This window comes from Sprattus sprattus, assembly GCF_963457725.1.
Source record: "Sprattus sprattus genome assembly, chromosome: 2".
In the NCBI taxonomy this organism is placed as follows: Eukaryota; Metazoa; Chordata; class Actinopteri; order Clupeiformes; family Clupeidae; genus Sprattus; species Sprattus sprattus.
The window spans coordinates 54,441,669-54,454,928 of NC_137921.1; the positions used below are offsets into that span (position 1 = coordinate 54,441,669).

Below are 13,260 nucleotides of genomic sequence, written 5' to 3' on the forward strand. Positions count from 1 at the left end.
GGCAACCTTTTGTTTTCCATAGATACGCAAGTGGTGCCCTTAGTAACAGCTGAAAAATATGAGTGCGGAAGATAGCTCCAGTTTGTTACTCATGGTAGCGACTGAAAGTAGTTTTTAACATTTTTCTCGTGTCTATTGGACATGAAAATACACAAAAATACTCATCTCAGAAATGTCATAAATTTGACGTTGTGCCATTACAGTTTTTCGAATGAACTACGGCTGTTAATGATCTGCTGTCTATCATGTCAGCGCTGACAAAGTCAAGTCAGGCTTCTGTATGGGCGAAACAGGAGGGAGAAAGAACGAAATTAAACCGTTCCCCTGCATCTTCCCAGAGTGATATAAGTAAGTATTCAGTACTATGACGGTGTATTTTATTTACTGCGTTAACTTATCAAAATCAAGCATACTACGGGATTAAGCTGAATACGGGCTATTCAATGTTGCTAATGGATTCATGTTTGCCTCTCTTTGCTCATTGTATATCGTGTTCACTTTTCTCACTTCCATCGTATGTTCAGCGAAACTTCCTGATCTACAAAGTAAAGGAGGAGAGACAGAGAGATCAACGATGCAGGTAGTCCCGCTTCGTAGAGACATGATCCCAGAGGAGATTTTGGCCACCCTCACCTCTGCAGCGCACCCATATTGTAAAGCAGAATGTTCAAAGTCTTGCAAGACGTCCCAACCCTGCAAGGTTTGTCTAATGTCAGGTGATTCTCAAAATCGTGTAGGGTAGTAATCTGGTGAAACATGACCTACGCTGTAATAAATTATGTTATATTTAAATGGTTGCATTACTGTATTTGGAAGTTTTTATTTTTATTTTTCGATTATTTTCGGCCTCTCTTAGATCCATGGCCCGCGATGCCCAGATCCAGTGTGGCATCATCCTCAGGGGCGTAAGAAATACAAGTATCTTCTGGACCAGCCAGTTTCTCTGACTGGAGCTGTCAGGTGTGACCAGAATAAATCTGTTTGCACAACTGCAATTTAATTGTTTATTTGGCTATTCAGTTGTAGTGCAAATAAAATGCCAGGCAACCAGGTCTTTCTGTATCATGTTTGGTGTGTCATCTTTGAAAACAATCGAATGAAAGCGCTTATGTGCTTGTGTTTCTCAACAGAGACATCTCTTTTCTGTGTGATGCAGTGGCTTCTAAGAAGGACCATATTCCTCTTCCACCCATGCCAGACAGGGGCACTACACCTTCCCATGGGGGACAGAAGGCAAGCTTTAAAGTTGATTTATACTCTGATGGTCTCACTGTAACAATGGCTCTAGAGAGGGCATTTCACATTTGTATGGCAATTGACGGCCACTGTAGTTTATCCTACATGTTTGGAAAGGGTGGGGTGATGGAGGGGTATTCAGTTGGCTGCAATCTGGAACCTCGCTTCTAAATGCCACTTAATCGTACACAATGCACCCTTAAGGAAGAAAAAAGTCCTTTACTTGATCAACAGTCAAGATCAGATTTTCTCATGGTTTTAAACAGAATATGTGCTGGTGTTTCCCCATAGACCACAGGTCCAGTGGAGACACTCATCCCTGAGGAATACCATATTGTGAAGAACAAGGGAATGCAGGGCCTTGAGTTTTACGAGGAGTGAGCTAACATCATCTCTGTCCTGACATACCATTGAGTTTCTGCTGCAGAACATGAATATTATTCCACAACCTCACCTTGTCTTATTTTTCAGCAAATACACTGTTCTTCTGGAGGATGAGGATAAGATGCTGAGGATCTTCCCATCTATGTAAGTGAGCATGCAGAGCATGTTGTCTTGGGCTGAGAAACAGTTTAAGTAAGGATGGCCCTCTTTGGTAAAAAATAAACAATGTCTTATACCATATTGAAGAGGACAAGGTGATCCTAGGGTTAGCAGCAGGTACATTTTTGCAGTCTTATTTGTGAAGACCCGATTTTTTTGTTAAACAAGGGTTTATTTCCTTTAAGGGCTCTTGTATGGTGACAAGATAAAGCAGTTTGTCTGTGTCTAATTGACAGGAAGCCCAGTGGGCGACTGGAGGCAGTACAGCTGTTGAGAATCATGGATGAGATGCTGGACAAGGCAGGAGTAAATCTAGACAGCACTGAGCTGACAGGTATTTCACAGGTAAGAGTCCCCTGGATCCACAGACCTCTCACAACACCTGCCCAGTGTGTTTCAGGTATCTACCTTAGATGTTCAAGGTGTCAGCTGTTTAGAAGGAGTACACTTTAGGCAACACAAGTACATTGTAGAGAAGTAATGATAGGGTCATTGGGGTCATGACGTTTATATTTACATTGGTGTTTGTTGCTGTTTTACTCCTCTCTGGGTTATTCCATGATCAGTGGCATTCTGTGAACCCCCTCTGACAGATCCAAGGCTTGCTGGACCTGGTGCAGGTAGAGCAGAACATTTACAACATTGTGTTCCATGAGGTCATCCGGCAGGTCAGCGTGGAGTGTTCTGAAAGAGGCCAGATCCTGGCCAAGCTCAGGTCTCAATCTCACCTCCTTAACAGTGAATTTGGTCTCACTAATGCCATATGAAAGACATGGACTTAACCTCTCTGTGCATGCAGACAGAGATATGTGGCGCTGCTCGACCGTATCCCCAGGAAACTGCGGGGCCTGCACAAGGAGATGATGTCCCTGCGTGCTCTGGACCGCCGTCTGACTGATGAGATTGTCTGTTTCAAGAAGTCTATTGCACAACTCAATCAGTAAGCATGGCTTTAGTGGAACTGCTTTGGTGCTGCCATCTATTGCAAGAAGCATCTGACAGCACATTCAGAATACAGGTGGCAGTCAGACTTATTAATAGTTAGTAATTCCCAGAAGACCATTAAGATACATGATTGTCATGTCATGATTATGACATAACTCTCATGATTATTGTACACTATACCATGTTTGTGCTTTCAGACTTGTAGATCAGTTTTGTTTGCACAAGTTTAGACAAGCTCCTGCTCCGCGCCTCTCACTGTGTGTGTGTTTTTCAGAGAGCTGAGCCAGATAAAAGAGCATGATGAGAATGTGTCAAACCAGGCGGAGAGAGCCCAGAAGGAGCTGTCCAAAGCACTGGACCAGTCGCAGCGGAACTCTGAGTGAGTCAACTAGCGCTAAATGTTTCAACAACCCCTGAGGATTTGTAAGCACTTGTTTGCCATTACCGTTCTGGAACCAACTGGTAGAACTTCACCTGGGTCATTACTAGAACATGCTACTCTTTTCCTTCATGTGTTCTTCCCCTTTCTGTGTGTGTTAACCGTGTAGATGAATAATAACAGCTAACACTAATAGTACTGGTGTGTTGTTCCTCCCTCTGTGTGTGTTAACTGTGTAGATGAATATAAACAGCTAACACTAATAGTACTGGTGTGTTGTTCCTCTCTGTGTGTGCTTTAATCGTGTAGATGAATAAAAACAGCTAACACTAATAGTACTGGTGTGTTGTTCCTCTTGCCTGCTGCAGTATGGTGGGAGAGTATCATGACCTGTATGAGATGCAGCGGCGTAGGCTGGAGGGGCAGGTGCTCAGGCTGACGGATGAGCGTGATCTCTGGAGCAGTGTCACCTACAGCCTAGCACTGAAGGTCAGCTGGCCATCACACTCACATGTAGCTAATTCAGACGTATATCTGTTGTGATCTGATGGATGAGCGTGATCTCTGGAGCAGTGTCACCTATAGCCTAGCACTGAAGGTCAGCTGGCCATCACACTCACATGTAGCTAATTCAGACGTATATCTGTTGAAAGCAGCCCAGCAATCTCCATTTGATCCCAACCCCCCCTTGTGAGTTGCGAAAATAAATCCTTTGGGTCCTCTTGCTGTCTTGTTCCCTTAAAGTCCAACACTTGTAAGATAAACAAACTGTATGACGGTTATGTACACTTAGCTAATGTGTATCTTAATTTGTGAATTTTGTCACAGGTGATAAAGTTAAATAATCTGCAGCTGGTCAGTCGACTTCATGTGAGTGAGCAAACCTGGACCAAGACTGCAGAGCATTTCACTGTCTTCCTTGCATCCAAGGTAAGACTTTTTAAACTCTGTACGGTGTATTCTGCATTGATACAAATCTGACTTCTCAAAGTTCTTCTAAACAGCCCAACATTACGTTTAATAATTTAATATTGCACCTCCTGTATCAGGATATGTGAAGCGTGCTGTCTTTTCTTTTGCCTGTCTTTGCAGGACTCTGAGGACCTGAGCAGTATCATGCAGTTGCTGGATCGATGGAAAGAGCAACTGACTGACTTTGTTCAGAAGCTAACAGAGGTCGAATCCACCCAGTGTGACAAGATCAAAGCCATGCAGGAGGGCATGACCCGCTGGCATGACTTCATCCATACCAACCTCAAGTAAGAGGAGGTCATCATAGACAGTCAAACTAAATACCTGGACAAAACACAAGTTCATTTATGGTGAAAGCCGGTTAACAGTCTCAGTTCCAAGAAAAGTGTGTTGTCTTGAATAATTATGTTTCTGGTAACAATAGACTAAAACATCCGTTGGGTATCTTACTCTGAGTAAAAAAGTAAGGAACTATAGTTTTTGGATGCGGTGGCTTCTGCGGTTTTGAGACCCATCTAGTGAATATGAGGATGAATGTGACTTTTTTACAGAAATATTCTTGTGATAAATTTGAGAATTTTGTGAAATGTATAAGCAACAACATGAGCTTCAATCATTGTTGTACTACTTGGCATTTATTTCCAAAGTTTGGAAAAATATGCATTTCTATATTGAATGATTATTAGTTCAAGGCAAGAATATGTTTGAATACAATACTAAATATAAAGTAAATGCTACATATAGGTATACAAGTACTACATGTATAACATGACAAAGGCATACACTATCATAATAGTGAATTTAAACATAGCCACAAGTAGAGAGCATCGGGATGCAAGCAGATTATTGAGAAATGCCCTAAGTAGCCAAAGGTTGAATGATTTGACCTCTATAACAGGTGAAAGATGACCATTTCAATTTAAAATGTTATGGAAGGATTTAAAGTAACAATATGACCTTAAAATAACAGCTTCAAATCATTTTGGTGGTAAATGTACTATTAATATGGAGAACAGCGTCAGCGTCAATCCTGCTATTGCACTCTCTTGCGAGAACTATGTAATGCTTTATGGCACCACCTCACACACAACAACTAGACCCTTTTGCTAGCTATAAGAAGAAGCTAGTGTAATATTCTCTGTATCATGGCAGAGGCAATGAAGAAAGTGAAGAAAAGGTTGTCGGAGGAAGGGAAAAAGAGACTGTAACGGAGCAAAAGACCGAACAATAGTCAGTCTCGGACTGGCCTTTACTCGTTGGCAAGAGCTAAAAGAGACAAAAGAATGCAAATCCGATGCTGAGCTGGCCTTATTTCTGCTGGACTTGTCAGTAATAACGTATTAGCTGTCTTGCTATGTCTTGTGTTGCTTAATGTTTGTCAGGAAAGTTATCGACTTTCATCCCTCCCAAGGTTATTTCTGAAAGAATGCGATGAAGGCTGTAACCTGATCTATGTCATGGTGATTTGATCTCACTGCATCTTTTCTGCAGGAAACCAGATGTGATATTTGACAAGGCATCAGAGGATATGCTAGTTTCTGATCTGAATGAATGGTCAATGGTGAGGATTTGGACGATTGTTGTCATACTATTTAACATTTTTAACAAGTCTGAGCCTGATTGTGTGATTGTTCGCATGTGGGAGGATTTTGTTAAGTTGTGTGTGTGTGTGTGTGTGTGTGACCATGTGTACCATACATACCTGATTACCTGATACATACCTGATTGTGCAGATTATTTCAGCAATCTATCCCACATCTCTTTCCTGCAGATGTTAACTACCCAGTGTGAGCGCTACGGAGGAGAGGAGCTGCTCACAGGACAGGAGACCATCCACACACTCATGCAGCTGCAGCAGGCCTGGGTGGATGTGGGGCTGCAGGTCTTCCGCAGACACCCTGCTTCAGACGGGGAGCCACCTAAGGGCCAGGAAGCCATGAAAACCTTGGGTCTTTCTGTCTCTGAACTTCAACAGCAGATGGACATACGCATCAATGGAGAGAGTGGTGAGCGCCTGGAGATTGAAACACACGGCAGTTTTTAGTCTAAACTGTGTCCATTTTCACCACTTCACAGAGATCACCATACAATGCAAAGGCCCACAGAAACAGAATTGCAAACACATTTCTCTGACATTTGTCTTATTTGATTCTCACATAGGTGTGATAAAGTATAACATTCTCTATGACATATTTTGCAGGCATACACAAGGAGATGATGTCCCTGTTGGGGGTGTTAGACTTCTGGATCGGCAGACTGAAGGCTCTTAGTGGTCGGTCAGAGGTGCTGCCGCACTGTGACTGGCTGAAGCTGGACAAATTGCTGACCACCTGGAACAAGCAGGCAGATAAGGTCCTGCAGCTGGTGGACAGCGTCCAGTGTGAGTCTGACCGGCTCAAACACAGACCTCAAAACAGGTGAGGACTGGCCTGGAGTTTACTGTTCTCATCAGGGACGTGCTCATAAATTGTGAAGGGCAATTGTCAAACCTGCTGCCACGCCCCCGTCCCCTGAACGCATATTTTGCCAAAATCATTTTAAACTCTTACTAACCGCCGCTGCCACGCTCCCGTCCCCTGGACACGTATTCCGTGATTATTTTATCTAGGCATACATGAAGTTCTGCAGCCGTAATACTATTTAAAAAAACATTTTTTTTTCCTTCGGAGGGGCAACTTCAGTCGAGGAGGGCAAACGGGCAGTTGCCCGAGCAACCTTAGCCCGTGCCAGAGCTGACCCAAATGCACCCATTTATGCACCATTTGGTTTAACATTTCAGCCACTTCATGTGTGTATATGTTCCACTATGTGCACCCAATTATGTCTCAAATGGGTAACATTATCTAGTGTGTAGATTTTTTTATTTGACCATTTTATATAGCATAGCATCAGCGTTAGGCTCAGATCTTTCATCAGGTCCAGGGTGAATCTCCAACTTGTGTCTTGGTGTTGTTTTCTTTTCAGGATAGCGATGGACGACATCTTCAGCACAATGCAGGACTTCATGGCCACTCAAAACAACTTCTTCGAGTGTGAAAATCTAAGGCTGTCTGATGAGGTAGATGCTGTACAGTGGGATATCTCTTTGCCTCCACATCTCTCTTAAGAACATGATCAAGACAGCAGATATTTCAGTTGGTTTGCTTTTCTGTTGTGAGCTTACATATACAGTAATGTGATATAATTTGATATCCTGTTACCCAAAGCACAGTATATATATACTATATACACACACACACACACATTTAGAGTAGGAATACCTCAGTGTTATCTACTCATTGAGCGTAGCAATACACCCTATCACACCATAATGTTTCTTTTTTAATGTGTGTAGGTCAGTTGTATTCATACTATGCTGACCCGCTGGATGGTAGACCTCTTGCTCATTATGGTGCCAGATCACTGTGATGATCAAGAGCCAGCACCAGCATCAGTCCCCGGTCCCAAATCCACTGATGTGAATGGGGACCCCATGAAGAAACTGGAGGAGGATGCCAAAAATGTCTCTCAGAAGGTGGACTTCTTCTCCATATACATCACAGGGTAATCTAATAAGATCATGTCCCAAACTACTTGCTCATTTAGAGTACATTACATTTGAATGTCTCATTCTGTGCATTCATTTGGTGTTTGTTATGGACCTCCAGTTCATGGTTATTTGAATGAAGCGGATACAATGTCTTGATTAAATTAAGTAGTTACAAACATTTCGTTTTCTTATTGTTTTAAGTGTAACCCTTGGGTGAAAGTAATATTTAGTATTTCTGTGGTATATCAAACCTTTCAGCTCATGTCAAACCATAGTCGAGGAGGAGGTCAAGAAGAACATGTCGCAGGATGACACAGAGAATGAACTGTATGAACTCAACAAGCTCCAGGTATGAGCTTCAATGTATAAGGAGAACTGCTAGTCTAGGATTTAGAATTTGATTTTAGACTTTTCTCTCATTATTGAGGCAAAAACACCTGATGATTGCTTGGTGCTTGTATTTGTGAGTGTGTGTGTGTGTGTGTGTGTGTGTGTGTGTGTGTGTGTGTGTGTGTGTGTGTGTGTGTGTGTGTGTGTGTGTGTGTGTGTGTGTGTGTGTGTGTGTGTGTGTGTGTGTATGTGTCTGTACATGTGCGATCACTGGTCAGAGGGAGTGTGGTGAGTGGGTGGATGCCTGTGGTGTCCTCCTGTCCGATGTGAAGGGGAGCCCTGTGCAGCTGCGGGTTTCGGGGAAGGCAACCCTGCAGCTCAGGGATGAAAGCCCAACCCCAACAGACTCTCTGGTGAGGATGAGAAGGATGAGTACATACTTTATCATTAGTACACATATTACACAAAATGTTGAAAGTGTCATCTACTTAGTACTCAGTTAAATACTCCCAGTCCAGCATTGCTGTGAACAATGTTTAGACCTTATTATGGGATGTTTCTTTTTCTCTCTTTGACATGAGCATGTGCCATCAACATTAATGTGAAGAAGCTTCTAAAAGTGTTTACCTTGAAATAGTTAAAGGACACTATATATGATTTTAAATGTATTGACATTATACGTTGTTGTTACAATGGTTATGAGATGGTATGTACGAGACTCAGTTTCTAATAATTATATGTGTTATATTAACAGACTGATGTGACAACACCCACACTAACAGAGAAAGCAAAAGACAAAAAAGAGGAGAAGAAGGAAGAGAAGGCTAAGGAGGAGAAAATGAGGGAGAAAGATAACAAGGTGAAGGAGAAAAAGTCAGAGGAGGAAGAGGTGGAGGAAGAACATGATCAGTATGAGGTTTGTCATATTTATACATTAACAGACATATTTGTGAGTTTTGAGGAAAAATCTGGTAGGTCATTTTAATGTTACAGAAATATTACTGCGCAAATATATACACATGCACTGTAAGATCCTGTGTTGGAATGAAACAATGACGTGTATTCCACATTTCAATGACCTTGATCACTCACAGCAAGACGAAGGGATGAGTTTGGAGTTGACAGAGACGGAGGGAGGCATCCTGAAACTAATTGGCCACGATGGCAACATCATTGAGAGATCTCTGGGGGAGGACAAAGTGCCTCTGGAGGGGGTATGTGGAATGTTCTGGATGCTTTGTGATCTTCTCAGAAACCAGTAGGCACAAATAATTAATGTGTCATGACTCTTTTACTCTTGCATGTTTTTGTAGACTCCTGAACTTGTTGTGCGCCCTCAAACACCGAATGCTAAAAGATCCTTTATTGCCTTGGCAACACTGGGCTCCCTCCAGCAGGAAGTACTGTATGTTTGTATTTTTTAAGGCCTCTCTTGAAAAAAGCTATTCTTACCTGAAAAATGAAAATGACACCCTATATCAGATATTAAGTAGCATTTACAATAACAGTAGCCATAGTAATCAAAAGGGCAAGGTTCATTTTGTTACATTAATGAAAGGGCAACAATACATTTTAATTCTGCCTTTTAATTGTATATTGGTGCGAAGGAATTCATTCAGATACATTATAATGAGTGCCTGCACAAATGTGGGTGTAAATCCAGGTTGCTGGTTAGAGGTGGTGCTCTTGTCTGTCTGCTGTAGTGACATAGAGGCGCGTGCTCAGGGAGCTGAGGCAAGAGCGCTGCAGGCGGAGGAGGCTTTGCAGACTGCACTGGAGAAGATCCAGGACCTGGAGCGCAAGCTGGAGGGCAAACCCAGCCTGGAGTCCAAGGGTGAGCCACCGACATCACATCACACCACACCACACCACACCACACCACAAGATCCAGCCTGTTTAAACAAACTGGGACCTCTTTAACTATGCCAGAACCACATTTGTATGTTGATGCGCAATCCTTTTAGGTGTATAGACACTGTTGTGAAGAGTGCTTTGTGTACCTCCTTAAAATGTTTATGATGGATAACAATGTTCAATAACATGACAAATTTCTGGTTTGGAAAAAACAAGTCTTTGATAATCAAACTCCCTCTGTATTCTAAAGGCATTACAGTGCCCGCAAAGCCAACGGTGGGGACCACCCCCATGGGGAGCGTTGGAATGAAGCCATCTGCAAGCAGTAGCAAGCGGATCAACAAAAGGCGCTAAAAACACACATGGATGTGGATCTTTGTGTGAGGGAATTTATTTATGAATAAATGACAGCTCATGAGGTGTTATGTATTATTCAAGCAGTTGTTTGATCACCTTACCAGGTCATAAAATTGGTGTCTTAGCACTTAAAACAGAACACATGTTTAAAGAAAAATAACTGACTGCCAGCTTATTTTTGTGTCCTTGTATAGTTAAACATGGTTTTCAAGTCTACTCATCAAAGCACTACATCGGCACTTCATGAGATTATCCACAATTACATTACACACTAGGGGTGTTAAAGTGTATCCATTAGCTTGTGCAACCGCATGCTCTCATTGAGAGCTCACAGGGCACCGATCTCTGCCATTGAAGTAGCCCTCACATCATGGGGGAATCTTGGTATTCGGTGTCACCCACTGAGAGGCTCTGATGGGTCATGGTGACTGGATGCAGGGTGTTATTGGGCAGGCTGGAGAGGCCCGTGGGTAGTTGAGGCAGACCGGAGGACAGGTTGAGCACCAAGGCAGAGCGCTCCGCCTGCAGGCTGTGCAGGAGCTGAAGCAGGCGAAGCTGAAGGGTGGCAGGGGAACCGGAGAAGGCATCAGTGGAAGCCCTCAGGGCCTCACAGGCTGCTCGCTCCCCCTCTGCTGCAATCACCTAGTAGGAATGAGCTGGGCATTAGGGGATACCAATAATAAATAAATGTGTAGATATGATGCATATGAAATGCATAATTTATAAATCAATCTTAATCCATGTACGAGTCACAGTGTGCATCTGATGTCAGCTCCTACAACTAAAAACCCTCTGATCTTGGATCATCCTCTAATGAATTGTTGGTGTTAAAGTTCTGACCTTGACGTGTGCCTGTCTTTTGGCTTCCGCTTCAGTAGCAAAGTTGTGTTGCAACTCAGGAGGGAGATAAACGTCTTGACTGAAACAGACAGAACACAAGCTTACATTAGAACAAGAACAGTTAGAGTATTTTGAGTGACTGGACTGCATTTCTCTCATTGCTTACATATCTGCTCTTTCTACTTTTATTCCCCATATGCAGACAGCAGAATCCATAGAAACCTGAGAGAGAAATTATAAATGAGACTTTTCTTTTTAGAAAATAGAAATGAAATGACATTCTTAACTACAGGTTCCTAATATAACACATCAGAGTAGCCTAGAACTGGGAGGTCTAGCTTGTGAAAAATAAAAGCAATTTCATGGAGATGAAAGATACCTGAATCTTCTGAGCAATGATTTTTCTGTCCCGCAGTATCTCTGTGAAAGTGTGATGGGCAAGGATCTCTTTGTTTGAGACCTGCATTAAACCCTCCAGTACAGATGGGACCACAGCAAGTGAAGCATAGCACAAGGACAGGTTCTCAATACGGTAGTAGCACACTGCACTCAGTTCTGTACTGACCAGATCTTTGGTTACCACCTAGACACAAACCAAGCATCACTGACATGATCAATTCCAGAGAGTATTATATTGTTTTTGTGGCACTCAATGGACTTACTGTGTGAGGGGGTACTTTTAGCATTTTTAATCGAACGTCAATCTTATGGCAAACATCCAAAAATGGAAGGGTAAAAATTAGCCCTATATGACAAAAACACCAAAACAAATCAAATGCTTGTGTTTACAGCATCTTAAGCCACAACTGTTGTACAACCTTCTCAAAATCAGATCTATACCTGGTCCTCTGGGTTTTCTTTGAAGAAGATGTCCAAGTCTAAAGATCATTGCTCTCTCATGTTCCCTCACTATCTAATGAAAAGAAAATCTGTTCAGGTCTGGCACATCTATAAGCAATTTTATATGTTGTTTTTAGACATGTAGAAGTACATTTTTACCTTGAAACAGAACCAGATGGAGAAAGGAAAAACACAGATGATTATTGTGAGAGCCAAACCCAAGAGCAGAAACTCACAGAAACCCATATGTCTGCGTTTCACACCTGTAGGTAGAAATGCCAGTCATATTATTGGCTTTATTCGTTTGAACTGAGCATTATACAACTCTCCTAAAGTTAAGTTAAGATTCAAGCGTAATGTTTTTGATATTTTTGCACCGCTCTATGATTTAGCATTGCAAAACTGTCCAGTGGTAACGGCAATTTATGTTTGGGCTTAGGAGCAATGGAAGAACTTAAAATCACACTTACTCTCCTCTTGGCAGCCACTCTCCAGGAGTCCCAGTAACTCCTCTTGCTGCTCCTCTTCCTCTATCACCATGTCCACATTCACCACAGTACTTGCCACCTTAGCTTCTCCCTCTGGAGCAGTCGGATTTCTTGACCGAGGCTGCTCCTCAGTCAGTGATTCCCTATTCTTCACGTTGTCTTTTCTCCTGGGTGGCTGGGGTGGCTTGGATGACCTGCTGACTTTATGATGATGCTTTTTAGCTGCAGATGAAGGGTCAATCTTTTTGACCCTCAGAGGTCTTGAAGTGTGGTGGAAATGCTCAGGCTTGACCCTCCTCTCCACTCCATTGTCAACTGAAGTAGGCATGTCAGCTCAAAGAATGACAAAATGACAGAGAGAATATCTTCATCAAAGCACCAGAAACAGTCTGTTCAGACCGACTTCTGAGGTCGTAAAGAACTCTACAAATGGAAGAAGCTTGCGATAGGCAGAAAAAGAGACTGGGCGGGCCTGTGCAACATACAACCCTTAACACACTGACTGACCAGGTAATTTAACAACTTCAAAGCAATTCTACAAGCATGTAGTTAAGCCTGTGTGTCATGCGAGATCATTTAAATCACTAATTTTACTGACTTCCCCCACCCCACTTTACAAATAAGCGAAACCGTTTAAATCACCCTTGGGAGATGGTTGCTCATGTTGTGAGTGACGATGACCAATGCTTTTGTTATTTTTACCAAAGAGGAGTCATGCATCACTTTGGAATGTGCAGACTCGTGTTTGTCTTTTAAGAGAGGAAATACTCCCAGATAATTCGAATTCAATTAATTACATTTAATAAATGTGCAAAATATAACTTACCAGCCATAAAATACCCAATAAATACACCATGACCGCACGGATTCCCAATAGCCTTCAAATGTGCAACTTTTCAGATTGTAGAGTACTCCTCGGTCGTAAATGTTAAGTTTTTATCAAAAAC

At 42.4% G+C, this 13,260-nt stretch overlaps 2 protein-coding genes across 2 annotated transcripts; one reads left to right on the forward strand and one right to left on the reverse strand.

Annotated features, from left to right (window-relative positions):
- Positions 1 to 574: 574 nt before the first annotated feature.
- axdnd1 (axonemal dynein light chain domain containing 1) lies at positions 575 to 9,854 on the forward strand (the record flags this gene model as incomplete). Its single annotated transcript, XM_080860299.1, has 23 exons — positions 575 to 700; positions 857 to 960; positions 1,131 to 1,233; positions 1,528 to 1,613; positions 1,708 to 1,764; positions 2,016 to 2,124; positions 2,373 to 2,494; positions 2,579 to 2,719; positions 2,999 to 3,103; positions 3,472 to 3,592; positions 3,932 to 4,033; positions 4,196 to 4,362; positions 5,567 to 5,636; positions 5,847 to 6,081; positions 6,276 to 6,492; positions 7,040 to 7,133; positions 7,410 to 7,618; positions 7,863 to 7,953; positions 8,213 to 8,347; positions 8,689 to 8,850; positions 9,029 to 9,148; positions 9,248 to 9,339; positions 9,638 to 9,854. 23 exons carry the CDS (start codon positions 575 to 577, stop codon positions 9,852 to 9,854), a joined length of 2,985 nt encoding a protein of 994 aa, XP_080716425.1.
- Positions 9,855 to 10,508: 654 nt separating this feature from the next.
- On the reverse strand, positions 10,509 to 12,641 carry nphs2 (NPHS2 stomatin family member, podocin; the record flags this gene model as incomplete). The annotated part of the gene is made up of 8 exons (XM_080833303.1): positions 10,509 to 10,787; positions 10,986 to 11,064; positions 11,152 to 11,207; positions 11,365 to 11,568; positions 11,648 to 11,730; positions 11,826 to 11,898; positions 11,985 to 12,088; positions 12,296 to 12,641. 8 exons carry the CDS (start codon positions 12,639 to 12,641, stop codon positions 10,509 to 10,511), a joined length of 1,224 nt encoding a protein of 407 aa, XP_080689429.1.
- Between the last annotated feature and the right edge of the window lie 619 nt (positions 12,642 to 13,260).